This window comes from Lynx rufus, unplaced genomic scaffold (assembly GCF_022079265.1).
Source record: "Lynx rufus isolate CCGP_SWC_20201006 ecotype Redwood Valley unplaced genomic scaffold, mLynRuf1.p SCAF_43, whole genome shotgun sequence".
NCBI lineage: Eukaryota > Metazoa > Chordata > Mammalia > Carnivora > Felidae > Lynx > Lynx rufus.
The window spans coordinates 404,859-421,657 of NW_025814860.1; the positions used below are offsets into that span (position 1 = coordinate 404,859).

Below are 16,799 nucleotides of genomic sequence, written 5' to 3' on the forward strand. Positions count from 1 at the left end.
CCCAAGCCCCAGAGAGCCCAGCTCCCGGGAGGGGAGAGCAAGCCATTGGAGGGATGAGAAGGAAAGGTCACAGGCCACGGGGTCAGGATGGACAGCCCGCGGGTGAGATGAACAAAAAACCATGCCAGAGGCCAGTTAGCAGGGGGAAGAAACAGAAAACAAAAACGCATGAAAATACATCTTGTAAACATAACTCAGAAAAAGTCACGGTACCAAAACAAAGAACATTAGTGCAAATTAAACGTGTATGGAGTGCTCCGCACGGCAGATTCCAGGCTGCGCTGACCAGGCGTCCCCCCCGCCTCAGCCCTGCGGCCGGCACCACCCAGCTCGGGGAGCAGGGAGCGCTGAGGCCCCAAAGGTCACCACTCAGAGAGGCCGGTTCTTAGTTCGAGGTCCCGGGCCCCCAGCGACCCGGGCTTAAGAAGCCAGCTTTTAACTTTAAGTCACGATGACCTGGTCGTTCTGGAAAATGCCGTACTCCCCCCCTCCCACCCCCCCAGGGGAGAACTGAAAAGCTGGGGCAGAAGGCGGGGGCAGAAAGAGGAGTCGCCGTTCCGGTGAGGTGCAGACGAGACAAAGCCTAGCACGGCTCTCGGCTTTGGCAAAAGCGGCTGTGACGGGACAGGGGAGCGTGTCCCCTGACTGGCAGCAGGCTGGACAGCAAGCTCAGGGGGAAGGGGGACCGCGGCCCGAGGCCGGGCTGACTACAGGGCCCTGGAGCTCCTCCTCACCCGGGCCCAGGTACTCGGCTTCCCGGGAGCCACAGCTGCCCTGTCGCAGCCCTCGGCTCACTGGGTGGAGACGGGCCACCCAGACGCCCTACGGCTGGCACCCTGAGCCCGTCGGCAAGTCCGACCTCGGTGCTCCGTGGCCGGGACTGGCTGCAGGCCACGGCGCCGGCCGCTGCAGCTAGATGCGGGCGTTAGCAGCATCGCAGGCCCTGCCCTACCTGGCGCCGGGACCCCTGGGGCCCAGCACGGCCCGCACGGGGCATCCCCTCGGCCACGTTCCCTTTCCGCTAGACAGCCCAGCGGCAACAGGTCAGCCCAGACCCCACCGTGCCGGTCACACAGGCCACGCTCGCCGACCCACCCCGGCCCGTGCCCTCCACAGACACTGGGCGCGCCCTCCGCAGGCCCGCACCTCTTGGGCCTCTCGTTGAGACTGGTGCTCCGCGCTCTGAAGCTGTCCTTCTCCGGGGTGTCGTCAAAAGACAGGAGGACATTGGAGCGTAGGCCCTGGCAGTGGAACAGAGCTGAGCTGCAGGCCGGGGGGACTGACCCCCGTGTGTCCTCCCTCCGCAGGCCTGGGACACGGTGAGCACAGCACCCGACGACGCCCACCTCCCTCTCCCCTGACCGTCACCCCACTGCAGCCAGGAGCAAAGCAGGTCCCACCCTGCAAGGAGTTTGAGCTCCTCCGGCCTACCTTAGTGATATAAGGAACAAAATCCTTCCGAAAAGGCAGACGGCATCTAATGAACCACATGGCTATGACGTGATGGGCCAGGCACACGATGTACTGATTAAACCTGAGGAGGAAGACAAGCGGTTTGGCCCGGTCCAGGCCCCCGAGGCTGATGTGCCAAGCCGAGCACAGAAAGGGGGCCCAGAGGCCACAGGCCCGTCCTAGGACTGAGAACAGCACGCAGGGGCACCTGGGTGGCTCAGTCGGTTAAGCGTCCGACTCTTGATTTCAGTTCAGGTCGTCAACTCGCAGTTCGCGAGTTCGAGCCCCGCATTGGTCTACACTGGCAGCGTGGAGCCTGCTTGGGATTCTCTCTCTTCCTCTCTCTCTGCCCCTCCCCTGCTCCCTGGCACATACTGTCTCTTAAAATACTTTTTTTAAAAAAAAGACCAGCACGCTGTCTGCTCCAAGTGGCCACGGGCTGGCCCAGGTCACAGGGAGGGACGTGACCGGCACTTACTTGGAGGGGTTGGTGTACGGCAGGGAGATGGCGAACACACTCGCGTACTGCTCAGCGGCAAAGTTCCTGTAGAGGTGAGGCAGCCTGGCCAGAGCTGCGGGACAGGGACACGGCCGGTGAGGGGGACTGGGCCAAGGCAGGCCCACACCCGGTGTCCCCAGGGTCCTGTGCTACTTCCAAAAGCTGGCGCGGCCACCCTGACTGAAGAGGGCTGCAAAGGAGTGAAGCTCGCAGCCTCCTTGAGCGTGACCTTCCCTCGACCCTCAGCTTTCTATTCCAAGGGCCAGAAACCCACGGTCCCCGGGCCAAAGCCAGCCAGCGGCCTGCGTCTGCATGACCTGTGAACTAAAAACGGCTTTTATGTTTTTAAAAGCTACGAACCAAAAGAAGGCACAGCAAAGGCCAACATGTGGCCCTTTACAGAAGTGCTGGTGGCCTGCTCTGCTCCCGTCCCCCACCCTGCTGAGGGCCAGACAAGCGCTAGAGTACTGGGAACGAAGGGGTGAGTGAGGCAGCCCGAGCTCCTGGAAGTCACAGTCTGAGAGGTGAATCAGCAAAGCCCCTCGGCAGAGCTCACACGCAGGGTGTGTGCCCTGAGGAGAATAAAGAGGATGTCGAGAGCCAGGCCAAGTGCAGGGACCCATGTCGGGCAACACAGAGGCTTCAATGCCATTTAAACTAAGAGGATGAGAATGGAGCCAGCCACTCGAAGGCCAGGAAGGAAAGCAGTTAAGGCTCGGGGGTAGGAAGTGCAAAGGCCCTGAGGCAACAGAGCATGGCACAGCACAGGTGCTCCATGGAGACCGCGCACTAACCTATGTCCCAAGTGAGATAGCAAAATGAGCTCAGAGAAGTCAACACAGGTTATTCTGGGTACATTGCGGCCCCAAACCCAAGAGTCCACTGCCCCCCCCGCCCCCCCCCCCCCAACGACAAGCATGCAGGCGGATGCTTACTTGACAGGAATTCGAGGAGTGGAATGGCCATGCTGGCTGTGGCCGAAATGTGTGTGAGCTTCACGACCAAGACAGGCAGCGCCTTGATGATGATGTCGGGCATTTCGACGCTGCACACGGCCAGGGCCACCACGCACTGGCTGGCACAGCGGTAGATCAGGCCTTGCTCCAGGCAGTACACCATCTCCCGCTGCGGGGCAGCACGGGGGCCTCAGACCCAGCCCGCCACAGGCCGGCCCTCCGCACCCCTGCCCCTGCCCACACACAGGCTTCTCTCCCCTCACCCCACTCCAGAATGTTCTACAGAGGGGGAGACCAAGGCTTAGGAAGGTGAAGCGCCTCATCCCAGGTCCTTAAGCGCATAAGCAGCACAGGGCCAGGAGGTGGACCCACCCGAGGCGAAGGGACAGCAGGGCAGCTCTGGTCAGGCCTTTCCTGGCACCTCCGACCGGCCAACGCCGGCAGGCGACGCTCCCCGCCCCGGCTCCTCAGCCAACCCCGGAGCTGGGACACGCTGGGCCCGTTAGCCCCCCGGTCACGGAACCTTACTACGGGGGAGGTTCCGCCCGACGCAGCAAGACGGGCAGAGGCCCACACAGCTCCGGGCAGCCAGTACCCAGCAGGAGGCAGCTCCCGCTCAAGCCACAGCCTCAGGCCAAACCACCCGGTAGCTCAGGGCCCCGTGGAGGATTTCGATTTCCCTGAAGCCAGCCCCATCCGCCAGGAACACCCTGGGCCTCAAGGGTTCTCGGGAAACCTTCACCCCGGCACGGCCTGCTGCCCAACGGGGCACAGCCAGGACGAACCAGGCCGAGCCACATAGGAGACGGTGCAGTCAGGGAGGGAGGGAGGGGACGGGGACCGTGAGCTCCCGACCTTGCCACGACCAGGAATGCGGGCTCAGAGCGGCCCGAGGCTAGTCGAGGCCCCACTCCTTGCCAGCTGTCACCGTGAGCAGACCACCCGACCTAAGACTTCAGTTCCCTCGTCAACGAAGGCAGAGTGACCGCGAAGCATCGGGACTTTAACCGAGACAGCCAATGTGATGGCAGCACGGGCCTTGTGCCCAGCAGTGGGGAACAAAGGGGAGGAGCGCTGCCGTGTGCTTCTGCACCTGACGACAGACGTGGAGGCAGAAAGAAGTCAGGCGTCCCGGACCCTGGTTGCCTGGCCTCTCAAAACAGGTCCAGCTCTGCCAAGTGGCTCAGCGCTTGTCCTGAAGCCAGGGCGGGACAAGCAGGTGGGGCTCCGCAGAGAGAAAAAATGCTGCTGCACATGGGGTCGACAGTCGACACCGCATTAAGCCCACACCACCCGGAAGGGAACGCAGGAGCGCCGCGCCAGCAGGGGTCCGGCGGCCACGGGGGAAGCAAGGCCAGCTCCCGGCCGAGCAGCCACCCGGATCATGAGAAAAACGTCCGGCCCGTGCGGCTAGAGCAAACATCCTGGGACCCAGGCTTTCCAATGCCGGCACCATGAGCTCACCTGTCCCTCCCCCACCCGGTACCTGTCTGGCTTTGTCCAAATAGTTATGGTAAGAGATTAACGCCGTCAGCACAGGAACCACAGCCAGGTGCAGGTCGGTCCTGGAGAAACCTTCCGGGGTGCCTCGGAGCCGCTCCAGAGTTCTGGGACCTGAAAGCTAAAGACCAAGGCCCCCCACGTGAGGCCCGGGCGGAGAGCCAGGCAGACCGTTAGGGGGCCGAGGGTGCGGGGGAGCCCGTGAGAATGCAGGTCCGGTGCGAGGAGGGCTCGTGAGCCCCGGGGTGGGGGCTCTCCCACTTCCTTTTCTGGCCAAGGGTCTGCCTTTTCCCAGAAGTGTGCAGCAGGGGGCGCCCAGGCTGGTGTGCTACGGACAGTCGGAGAGGGGATGAGCGTGTCACAGGAGCCCCGGTGAGGGGTGAGGAAGACGGCGGAAGGACTCCAAATACCACATCTGGCTCACGAGCCCTTCAGTGAGGCCTCCGATTTTCCGACCCCTGAGCTGGGAAAGGACAGGGCCCCACACGCGATGTGCGCTGCACACAGGGGTCTGTCTCTGGGGGAGACCGCCCTCTCGGGCTTCCACGGTTGACCTCCCGGGGCCTCACGGTCCTTGGGAGGAAGGCACCGGGTGCAGCCCCGATGTGGATGGTGACGTTACCATGGAGCAGAGGGCGGAAGACAGCTGGTCGACGCTGCACGGGGACGTGAAGATGAGGACCTTGAAGCGCAGGGACTCGGGCAGCTTGCCGAGAACAAGCTTCAGCACCTTCCAGTCCGTCTCCTGCAGGAAAAAGGGCCGTTCAGCGGGGACCGTCTGGGCCCTGCAGACAGAAGACGTGTCTCAGGGCCCGAAGCGCAGTCTGAGCTGGGCAGTCTGAGCTGCGTGACCTCTGGACGCCCTCTGTGCCCGCAGCCCGAGAAGCACGTGCCCCTCCGAGAAAGTTCACCCCGGCATGACGGCGGCCGCCCTCCCGAGGCCAGGCTGAGCGGGAGGCCCGGTGCACGGCCCCTACCGCCTCTCCCCTCTGAGCCGGCCCCGGGACTCCCCACACCTGACCCCCTCCCCGTGTACCCACAGTGACCCACAGGCTGCCCGTCCAGGGCACGGCGCCCACGGCATGCTGACTGACGCCGACCCAGAGCACAGTGAACACGCAGCAAGGAAAAAGCTCGTGTACTAGCTCAAAGAGAAGGCGGCAAGCGTTCCTGAACAATCCACAAGCCCACACACACACTCTAGGACCCAAATCCACCTGGGCACACGGCAACGGGAAAACATGGTCGTAGCCCCCCCGCAACTTCCGGAGGCCGCCATCCGTAAGCTCAGTGGCCACCAAACCAGAGAGCCGCTCCCCAGATCCCACCTGTGACTCGGAGGCCTCGAGACTCTCACAGGAAGTGTCCGACGGCAGCCATTAGTGCCAACGCCCAGCGCCCCAGGGAAGCCGCTTCCCTGCCCGTGGCCTTCGAGGGCTCACCGAAGCCCCCGCAGGCTTCCCAACCCCACCGTGCCACACTGCTAGCCACGTCACCTCTCCCCGGACCCTGTATGGGAATAGGCCTCTGCCCCTCCCCTTCCGTGTCACGGCCCCAGCTTTGCCTCCTGCCACCAGAACTGCACCTACCCTGCCTGCAGGCTCGGCTTACTCCTGCCACTGGAACCTCTCACCTGCCCCTCCAAGTGCCCCCAACCGGGGCTCAGTGCACCCGAGTCTCCTTCTGAGGCACACCAGTCCCGCGATCCCGGCCATCTGCCTGCCCGCCCCCACATCCTACCACAACCGTCGCCCAGAGGCAGGAAGGTCTCCTCGGTTCCGTGCCCAGCCCCGGGTGATGGCTGCGCACGGCGGATGCTCCCCACTGTGACCTTGGGGTGAACCTACCAAGGTCGCCGCTACAGAGACAGGCACCATGCCCCGTGGGCGGCACCAACCACCGCTCGGTGTGCCCTGGCTCAGCTGAGGAACCAGCCACCCCACCTGCTTCAAGCACTGCAGCAGGACCCGGAAGAGCAGGGAGTAGGGCAGGGAGCCAAGCCGCACAGCGGGACCGGCAGGTGCTGGGCCGGACGGCCCGGTGGGAGGCGACAGGGGGCCGCCGGCCTTCTTCTCAGAGCCTCTCTCTGGCTCCCTGTGGAGACAAGTGGCAGGAGCCCTGAGGCCGCAGCCCCCACTCCACGGGGTCAGGACAGGTGCTGGCCCCCGGCCCCGCCCCACACTGTCGTCAGGACGGCTCTGGACACTCGCACAGACCCAGGGCCACCCCGGGGCCGACGGCGGTGGACGCCACGGCCCGGAACTGGAGAAGCAGGGCTGACACGCACGTGGAGTCGCAGACGCAGTAGGGGCTGAACCTCACAGCCCCGTCCTTGCTGGGCAGGCCGAGGCGGTGCAGGGAGTCCGCCCTCAGCAGCAGCAGGAAGTCAAAGGCCTGCAGAGAGAAAGCAAGGTCCAACAAGGCAGGGACAACGCCGGGCCGTCCACTCGCACCCAGGCACCTCTCAGAAAGGGCCGTTCCCGCTAACAGCCAACGCGCCCCGACTCCACTGTGCACAAAGAGGCACCGGGGCCGAGACGCAGGCGTCCCTGCCTTCTCCCTCAGAGCCCGCAGAGGTGCGCCCTCCCCACGGCAGGGACAACACCGTGGCCTCATGCCACGCACAGCGGGGCCCGCCCCAGCGACGGAGGGAAAGGGCATCTCACACGTCGGCTGTGCAGCACCACGCAGCCCAGGATGCCAAAAAACCAGAACCCTGCTCGGGTGCTGTCACTTCCTCCAATGAACAACAAGTCACTTAACTGGGCTGCCCAAATGACGGGGCTGCCTGACACGTGGATGCTCTAGAAGGGACCAGCGTTTCTGTCCCAGAGGCCTCTGCTCAGCGGTGCCCTCAGAGCAGTCAGTCCTGCCACCTCTCTCAGCAGCAGCCACCCTCCACACCTGGCCCCGCCCCACCCCGCCCTCCAGCCCCGCCCCTCCACCTAGCCCAACCTGTAGCCCCGCCCCTGCGCCCTACAGCCCCGCCCAGCCCACCCGCACCCCGCCCCCAGAGACTCCACAGCCCCAGTAGAGACCAGGCTGTGGCTGCGCACCACCCTGAAAGACAGTGCAGTCCCCTTTCTCTGCTCACACCTGAGGCCACGGGAGGGCTCAGACTTGCACACGCAGAGGCACACGCACTGCAGGCAAAGGGAGGGGCAGCAGCTACTGGGGAGGCTGCAGCCACAGTTGGTGCTAAGGATGGAACAGTCCGCCAAAGTCCCCTCCTGGGACCACCTGCCACCTCCCCGGAGTGAGGTCCCCGATGTCACCAGCAGGTCCCCAGGAAGGGACCGTGGGCAGCCCTGAGGCGCAGCTTGCTCCACTACGGCCACCGACAGCCGGCTGGCCCTCCTACCTGCAGCCGGATGCTACTGGCGATGGGCAGGGTATAGCCGTGCTTGTAGTGGAGCTGCAGGTGGCTGACGAGGGTCTCGTACACACGCACCGCGTGGCTGGCAGGCAAGGCGTACAGCTTGGTCTGCAGAGAGAGCACGCCGCTCGCTCGGAAGGCAGCAGGCTGAAATGCAGCCATGCGGCCAGCACCCTCGTGCCCAGGAACCAGGACAAGCCCTCCCCAAGTAACTGGGAGGGGTCTGCCATGCCCTGGAAGGCACAGACCCTTCAAGCCACTAATTCCAGTCCAGGGACTTCGTCCCATGGACACTCCACATGTGCATACTCTCAGTTATGGGGAAAAAATCAGGAACAACGACACGTTCACGCCCTCAACGGGAACTCTCCTAATAAATCAGGAAAATCTGTCCAATGGCCCACCACTCGGCAACATGGGTGACAAGACCCCCGTGGGCTGGAAGCACGTTCTCTCTGCCACCAGGAAAGTGGACAGACCAGGCGTGAGGCTCCAGGGTGCTTGAGGAGGGTTAAGGGGGCCCACTCACCGGCCACCGGGCTGTCATCCCACTGTAGCCCCCTTCCTGCCCCACCTCCCTGATAGGTGAGCCTGGGAGAGGCCAGGTGAGACTTTGGTGTGGGGGGCTTCGGGGTGGCATGGGCCACCGAGGGGCAGCAGGGACCCCTCTGTGGTCCGTGGTACTCTTGAAGAGAACAGTGAGGGCTTAAAACACGTGTCACTGCTATTCTTTTTGAAGACAACTCATTAACAAAACAAGGTGGGGGGAGGGAGGGAGCCGGACACAACGCTGACAACACAGGGGCAGGTCCAGAGAGGACAGAAGAGGACGGGACGGCTGCCTGCCCGGTCTGCAGGAAAGAGAGACAATCTAACTCTCTGCTGTGTGTATACTGTTTAAGTGAACGCATAAATGACTTATCAAGCTGTTTTTTACCGTTTATTCTTAAGAGAGAGAGAAATACAGAGCATAAGCGGGGAAGGGGCAGAGTAAGAGACGGACACAGAATCCGAAGCAGGCTCCAGGCTCTGAGCTGTCAGCACAGAGCCTGACATGGGGCCCGAAGTCACAAGCCATGAGATCATGACCTGAGCCGAAGTCGGACGCTTAACCGATGGAGCCGCCCAAGCGCCCCATGGATGACTTTTTAATTACATAAAAAGAAAACAAAAACGGCCTGGCCCCAGACTTTGCCACAACTAGGAAACAGCTTGGCTCTGTGGCCCCACCCTCAGGTCTCCAGGGCTGGGGTCCCAGGTGAGGGTAACAGATGGCCTCTCTCACGTCTCTGCGGCAGGGACCTGGGGGCGCTCAGGCCACAGGCCCCTCAGCCCAGCATGCTCCCTCACACGTCACGGCGGTCAAGAGAGCTGGGCCCCCGTGAAGGGGCACCGGGGATGGGCTGCCCGGCTTTCCTCCCCCAGTTCACGCTCGCACACCAGAGCGTCGTCACGGGTAAGCGCTATGGGAAACTGCCACGCCCTTGAACAGCTCATGAACTGCAAGTTTCCGAGGCAACTGACTCGAACACTCTGCTTCACGGAATACTGACACCGGCAAGTAACCTCAACACACACTGTGGTGCTTTGAGACGGACGGCAGAGCCCAGGCGGAGGTTGTCTGGGGCATGAAGGGGAGAGGCCACGGCCCCAGCGACCCTCAGGGACACGGGGGGACAGCCACGCCACAGGAGGGCGAGGACATGCTGCTACAACCGAGGGAAAGAGTATGTGCCGACCCTCTAACTGGCAACCAACTCCTGTTCACAGCGTGCAAAGTGCTCTCGCGATTCAACAAAAAGGCAAAGACCCAGTTAAACAGCGAGAAGATGTGCACACGCTTGTGCCCAAAGTGACACCAGTGACCGATCGGCACATGAAAGGCCGCTCGTCACAGGCATCGGGGGAAAGCAGGTCAAGCCACAACAAGGTAGCACTTCCCAGGCACCCGCACGGCCACACTCAAGAAAAGCCGAAGAGGAGCGCCGGCGAGGATGTGGAGGAAGCGGGGCCTCACACCCGCTCCCGGGAAGGTCTAATGGAGCGAGCCCAGAGGAAGGCAGGCTGGCGGCTCCTGAAACGAAGCACACAGTTGCCGTCTGACCCAGGACTCCTCTGCTAGGTGGGAGCCCCAGAGAGACGAAAACCTATGTCCACACGGCAACTTGTACAGGAGTGTTCACGGCAGGGTGATTCACGAGACTCAAAAGGTGGAAAGAACCCGTGTCTGTCGAGCGACAAAGACGACGCAGGCAAGGCACACCGGCACGTGACTACGAGCCGGGGACGTGAGAGGAGCAGGCACGGACGCCTGCCGCCACGGGGAGGAGCCGCAGGAGCTCGCGGTGTGGGATTCCATTTCTGCGAAACGTCCAGAACAGGCAGACCCACAGGACAGAAAGCGAACCAGAGGCTGCCAGGGGCAGGGGTGCTGAGGGGAGGCGGGGGGTGGCTAACGGGTACGGAGTTCCTTCTGGGGAACGAGGATGTTCTAAAACCGTAGTGATGCCCACACAACTCTGAAGATACTGAAAACGCCACCAAACCTCACACTTTAAGTGGATGAGTTACGTGGTTTATGACTTACACCTCAACAAAGCTGTTCAAAGAACCCCAGCGCCCGCAGGGCCAGCGTCGATGGCGGGCCTGCGGTGAGAGCTGAGGGGACAGTCCCGGCACTGCCTCAGGGGCATCTCCGCACGGACTGCTCTGGCCGACCCTGTCCACCCCTCCCCACAGCTCTCGGGAGCCCCGCACCCCACGACCGGAGGGGTCTGGGTCACTGCCAGTTTGCCCTCTGCGGCCCCCGGGGGGTGCCCGGGGTCCCAGGAGACGCATCCCGACAGGCAGCTGGCCGCCGCAACCTCCCCGAAGAGCAGAGGCCCACCTGAAGGATCACCAGGAGCCCCAAGACTGCGGTCTTCACATCCTCTAAGGAGGCTGAATATGCCACCACGTCTCTTTCCTCCAGCTCAGGGGGTGCGGAAAGGGAGCGGGCCATCACCTTTAGAGAGAACACGTGTGCTCACCTTCGCGGCGCAGGCCTCCCTCCGGCAGCAACCATCAGACCTGACACTTTCTCCTGTTTCTCAAAAGCTGCATCTCACACACCCGAGGGACCGACCGTTCAGAAACTGCAACGTGTTTCAGCATTAAAAGAAAAACGCGCTGACTGTGCAGCAGTACTGGGCCGAAGCCTGCTTCCCGGCCGCCCCCCCAGGAGCCCCAGCTGCAGGCCCGGCCAGGTCTCCAGCGCTGCCCGTCCCTGCCGTGGGAGGAGCCCTGCCTGCAAGGCGCACCGATCGCCCTGGGGAGAATGGGGGCAGAGAGCCCAGAGCCCACTGCCGCCTGCAGGGCTTTGCTCTGGCGGCCCAGGTACCCGCCGGAGGGGCTCTCACCTTCTCCACAATGTCCAGCAGGCTGTTGAAGTGGTGGGTGTGACAGCCTTCGGCCAGGTCCACCAGCAACTGGGTGGCCAGTTTCCGGACTTGGGGGTCTTTGTCCTCCGGGATGTGGGAGAGCTGAGAGATGACCACCGAGCTGATCAGCTCCTCCTGTGGCGGCACAAGTGGGCACATGTGAGCCACGTGCAGCAGAGGCGTGGCAGCACCTGAGGGATGCTCTGCGCGGCCGGGCCCAGGCCCAGGTGTGATGCAGCAGTGAGCGTCCTGGCTGCTCCTGACGTTCACTGTCACGGTTCAGAACACTCCTAGGCGGAGGGCCCCCGTGTGCGAGCACTGGGGTAGGAAGACCTCGTTCCTGACATCACAGAGTCCGCGATAACCGGCCACAAGAGCTTTCAGGGCCGCAGGTACAAAGCACCACAGCAACAGAGAGCAGGACAAGACCGACCCTGACATGAGGGAGCAGAGAACCCAGAGGACCTTCCTGGAAAAGGCAGCACTGAACTGGGTTCCAAGGGACAAAGATGCAGACGAAGGGAAAGCTAAGAGGGTGGCAGAGGGCGGACAGGTGCTGGGAACATGGGCAATGGCAGGAAGGCTGGCTAAGGGAGAGGGGCAAAGCCTGAAGTGCACCTCCTGGAGGAAAGGGGACACAGGCAGGGGAACAAGGGCAGGGGCACACGGATGTCTCTGAAGGACAGATGGACTCTGGCCACAGACCAAGTACAAGATGGGCCGGAGGGAAAAAACTGGCAGTGGAGACACAGGCAGGGCCTGGAACCACCGAGGTCAAGCTGGGATCAGAGAGAGTGACACCGAAGCAAAAAGAAAACGTCCTCACGCAAGACTGTGTCCAGAATCTTTGTGTTTTAGGTGACTACTGGGGCGAGATCCCTGCGGGCGGGAATGGAGTCAGGGCCCCTCACTGGTCTCTAGGCTCAGCACAGGCCAGGCAGGGGGCTCCGGACAACAGAAGGACGCAAGAAGTAACAAAGGAGCAAATGTGGACTTAAGAAAGCCTGCTACACAGTCCAGGGCACACCCAGGAGACTCGCAGTGCCCGCACAGCTCACAAACGCACCTCGAGCCCACTGATCCCGGTGTCCCACCCCCCACCAGAACTCGTACCTCATAGAACTGCCTGTTGATGAGCAGCACAAAGGACAGGACGTCGAGCACCTTGATGCGCACAGCACTGCGGGATTCATTCCTGGGGGCAGGACACAGCGGCTAGAGGTGGTGGTGGGCAGGGGGCGAGGGAGCACGGCTGCTAGGGGCGGCGATGGGGGGGAACACGGCTGCTAGAGGTGGGGGGGACGGGGGAGCACGGCTGCTAGAGATGGGTGGGGCGGGGGAACACGGCTGCTAGAGGTGGGTGGGGGGGAGCACGGCTGCTAGACACAGCGGGGGGAACACAGCTGCTAGAGGTGGGGGGGGGCGGGGGAGCATGGCTGCTAGAGATGGGTGGGGCGGGGGAACACGGCTGCTAGAGGTGGGTGGGGGGGAACACGGCTGCTAGACACAGTGGGGGGAACACAGCTGCTAGAGGTGGTGGTGGGCAGGGGGCGAGGGAGCACGGCTGCTAGGGGCGGCGATGGGGGGGAACACGGCTGCTAGAGGTGGGTGGGGGGGAACACGGCTGCTAGACACAGTGGGGGGAACACAGCTGCTAGAGGTGGGTGGGGGGGAACACGGCTGCTAGACACAGTGGGGGGAACACAGCTGCTAGAGGTGGTGGTGGGCAGGGGGCGAGGGAGCACGGCTGCTAGGGGCGGCGATGGGGGGGAACACGGCTGCTAGAGGTGGGTGGGGGGGAGCACGGCTGCTAGACACAGTGGGGGGAACACGGCTGCTAGAGGTGGGTGGGGGGGAACACGGCTGCTAGACACAGTGGGGGGAACACAGCTGCTAGAGGTGGGGGGGGGCGGGGGAACACGGCTGCTAGAGGTAGGGGGGGGCACGGCTGCCAGCCTCAGCCTCCACCAGGCCCTAGCTCACCTGTAGCCTGAGTCTGAGGGCCGCCCCTGGGCCCCAGCCCCCAGAACCACGCACCTCTGCAGCAGGGTAGACCCTGCATAGGGCCCAGCTTCTCGACATTTAGACCCAACACTGGGCAAAGGGGCAGAGAGCTCAGCCCTTGGAGAGAGTGTCTTTTTACACAACCACTCGACAGGAAGAAATTAAGTGCAGGGGCCTCAGAGGACTCTGTCCTACTGGAAAACAAACCTTTTCCTGCACAGGGAGAACTAGTCCTTTCAAGACTGAGAAAGGAGGGCGCCTGGGTGGTTCAGTCAGTTCAACGTCAGACCCTTGACTTCAGCTCAGGTCACGACCTCACGGTTTGTGAGCTGGAGCCCTGTATCGGGCTTTGCGCTGACAGCATGGAGCCAGCGTGGGGTTCTGTCTCTCTCTCTCTGCCCTCCACTTACACTCGTGCGCATGCGTGCTCTCTCTCATAAACGTTAAGAAACGAAAAAAAGAAAAAAGGGAAAAAGGAAAGCCCTGACTCCCTATGTGCCAGACTGGGCCCAGAGCACAGACACAGTCCTCCAAAGGCTCCCTACCGGAAGAATCTCTCCATCAGTAACTGCAGGTTGTGAATCCAGCCGTCCTTTGCCGGATGGATGGACTGAGCCCTGTAGGTTATTAAGTTTAGGAGGGAGGACTCCTGTCAAAATAAGAAACACCTGGCATTAAGGAGCCGCTCTGCCCTCGAGGAGGGTTTCCTACACGCAGGCGGGCGCGCACACACACACACACACACACACACACATATGGCCCGTGCTGCTGGCCTGGGGGGGCATATCTCCTCGGGGACGCCAGCCACTTAGAGGCCCAAGGTGGGAAGTCTACACGACAAAGGCTCTAACGGCAGCAGTGAAAATTCATTTAAAAACCCACATCAAAGCCTTGGCATCAGGCTGTGCGTTTCTGGTGCCAACAAAGCCTGTGGCCCGGGGGCAGACGCACCAAGCAGCAGGTGTCCCTGGAGCTGGCCAGCACCTTCCTCCAGACAGGTGGGAGGAAGCTGATGGTTAGGCTAGCACCGACTCTAACAGACCCACGCTCGCTCGGCTTGCTGATGTCCCAGCAAACTTCCCTGCTGGAGCACAGACCCCAGAAAAGCAGGAGCCTGCTAGCCCTTTATCTCAAACTCAAGGAAACTGGTTTCAGACCCGCAGGGCCATGGCCCCCAGAGCTGAGGGGTCCCACTTCTCCCCCAGAAGCCTGACCTAAACCAGCCTCCTGCCCAAGCACCAAGGCCCCGCCCAGTTGAGGGAGAAGAGGTCTCACCGGCCTCTGGTCTGCACATCTCTCGACGAGCTCGAAGTATCTCTCGTGCGAGCCGTGGAACTCATTCTGGTCACACAGCTCCTCCACTGTGGTCAGCAGGTCATGGACGATGGCTCTGAGCTCCGGGCTGTCCAGGCTCTGAAACGCCAAAGTGCAGTCACACAGAAGTGACTTCCGCCCCACGGGTCTGGCCCAGCAGCCAAGCCCTGAGGGACGAGAGTCCAGTCGCTGCCGAGCTCCAGTCCCCCGCCCGCCGGCCTGGCTGCCGGCACACCACCCACCCTAGTGCCCCAGGAGACCCAGCCCTAAGGCCACACCGGACACAGCCTCGTCTCTTCTGCGGCTCCCGTGCCGCCAGCATTGCCCCTTCCTGGTGTGGCCAACGCTTCCTCCAAAGCTACGCTAAAGTCACGGGTGGCGTGCTGAATGCTCTGGGGAGCCACTTACGGGCCATGAAGGGCATCTGCTGTGTTACTGTCTGGATCAACACCAGCCTGCCCCTTGCTCGCCCGCGTATTCCTGCTCCAAACCACGGAGCAGCTTTGGCAAAACCAGCCATCCTCAGTGGGCGGCCGCATGACACCGCTGAGAACCATCAGCGTGGCCTCAGCAGGCTTGGGGGGAGGGGAGCAAAACGCACAGGGGCCGTCCCCCCGTGAGGTGAGCCTGCCGCACCCGAGGATCCACAGCCAGCTGGGAAGGGCCCTGTGGCCGGCCAGCGCCCGGTCGCGGTCCGCCCTGGGCCGCCGGCCATCCCGCCGCCTCACCTGGAGCTGCTGCAGCAGACGTTCGATGATGTCCAGCAGGATATCCCACGTCACAGCCTGGAGCTCCCTCCGGTACTTCTTGATGAGTCTGGTGACAGACAGGACGATTTCATAGGACACCACCTCGTTCGGACAGGTCATGGCCTGGAACAAGAGACCTGGCGGTCAGCCTCTGCCTGCTCATGCACAGGGAGCCCCCCTTCACACGGCCCTCCAAACCTAGCTTAAGAGGCTTTAGGGGGACCCGGTCCCCACACTTCTGTCACGGCCACAGAAAGAGGATCTTAGGAGCCTGCAAGCATTTTCTACGCCGGCTCCAAAGGGCTGGACTCAGCGAGACCATTAACTACAAATTCTGGGCCACTGGCTCACCAGCCTAGCAGAATGTGAAAGCCACCCTGGGACAGGCGCTGTGCAGGGACCGCACCTTCCACGCCGCGGGAGGCAGAGGCACGGCGGGAAGAGCAGCTCGGGAGAGGGAGCGTGAGCCTGGACACGACGCGGCGGCTGAGAGGATGGTGTGACGGCCCCAGCTCACCAGGGGCCGTGACGGCCGTGTGACAACGTGCACGGCAAGCGCTCTGAACACTGTCAGCACCGTGGCAGCGAGCTACTTCGCTGGCCTTGTGCTACAGCAAGAGTGAGATTAGCGCCTGACGACATAAAACCACCAACCGGGGGGAATCTTACTCGGTTCTGATGCCGATTTACAGAAGATAAAGCTCGTAAGATACAAGGTGTGCTTGAAGATAAAACCTTCCAATGGTCCTAAATCTCGTCCCCAGGCTGCAAACGGCACCTCAGCCCCTGCAGTAGGACCCACCTCGAATGGGCCTGTGCCCGGCCTGTGACTGTGGAGTCCCCGACCCTGCTCCCTGCGCACAGAGACCACCGTACCTCGTAAAACGACGGCAGCACGGACGTCGGGGAGTTCTTGAGCGAGTAGAGTCGGTGCGCCCCCCAGAGAGCCATGCCCACAAAGAACACGGCCCCTCTCAGCAGCGGGGCGTCTTCCATGTAGGCTCTGAAAGCGTTCCGCAGAGAGAGCAGAGGTCAGCGGAGCCCAGGCGGCCTCCCCGAGGCCCCTGCTCTCACGGGCCAGCAGCAAAGCTGGCAAAGAGGTGGCGGGCAGGGAACACAGGCCAGTAGCAACAACCAGATTCAACGTCCTAAGCGATGCATTCGCCCCACGCTTGCCAGACGCCAGGGCACGAAGGTGAGAGAAAGTCCCCGGCCTCCGGCTGCCGAAGGTGTAAGAGGCACACGTGCGAACCAGAGAACCACAGAAGGAAATGCCAAGTTTCTAGCTCAAATGACAGCTGAGAGGGGAAGCCCCGGGATAGAACAAAACCGGCTCAGGGGCGCCTGGGTGGCTCAGCCGGTTAAGCATCCGACATCAGCTCAGGTCATGATCTCGCAGTCCATGAGTTTGAGCCCCGCATCGGGCTCTGTGCTGACAGCTCAGTGCTGGAGCCTGCTTCAGATTCTGTGTCTACCTACTACTCCTCCACTCACTCTGTCTCTGCCTCTCAAAAATGAATAAATGTTGAA

The 16,799-nt window shown here is 62.5% G+C and overlaps 1 protein-coding gene across 9 annotated transcripts in view; it reads right to left on the bottom strand.

Moving 5' to 3' along the window:
• TSC2 (TSC complex subunit 2) overlaps positions 1–16,799 on the bottom strand; it is a 35,398-nt gene that overhangs the window by 11,080 nt on the left and 7,519 nt on the right. For all 9 annotated transcript variants that reach the window (XM_047097838.1, XM_047097837.1, XM_047097833.1 and 6 more), the window contains exons 10-25: positions 16,146–16,272; positions 15,249–15,392; positions 14,482–14,619; positions 13,752–13,855; positions 12,316–12,397; positions 11,182–11,337; positions 10,671–10,787; positions 7,769–7,891; positions 6,695–6,801; positions 6,351–6,501; positions 5,030–5,152; positions 4,394–4,528; positions 2,887–3,076; positions 1,931–2,024; positions 1,432–1,534; positions 1,147–1,241 (exon numbers count right to left, since the gene is read on the bottom strand). In XM_047097838.1, the coding sequence (XP_046953794.1) occupies positions 1,147–1,241; positions 1,432–1,534; positions 1,931–2,024; positions 2,887–3,076; positions 4,394–4,528; positions 5,030–5,152; positions 6,351–6,501; positions 6,695–6,801; positions 7,769–7,891; positions 10,671–10,787; positions 11,182–11,337; positions 12,316–12,397; positions 13,752–13,855; positions 14,482–14,619; positions 15,249–15,392; positions 16,146–16,272 (1,989 nt within the window). The remainder of the gene's footprint in view (positions 1–1,146; positions 1,242–1,431; positions 1,535–1,930; positions 2,025–2,886; positions 3,077–4,393; positions 4,529–5,029; positions 5,153–6,350; positions 6,502–6,694; positions 6,802–7,768; positions 7,892–10,670; positions 10,788–11,181; positions 11,338–12,315; positions 12,398–13,751; positions 13,856–14,481; positions 14,620–15,248; positions 15,393–16,145; positions 16,273–16,799) is intronic.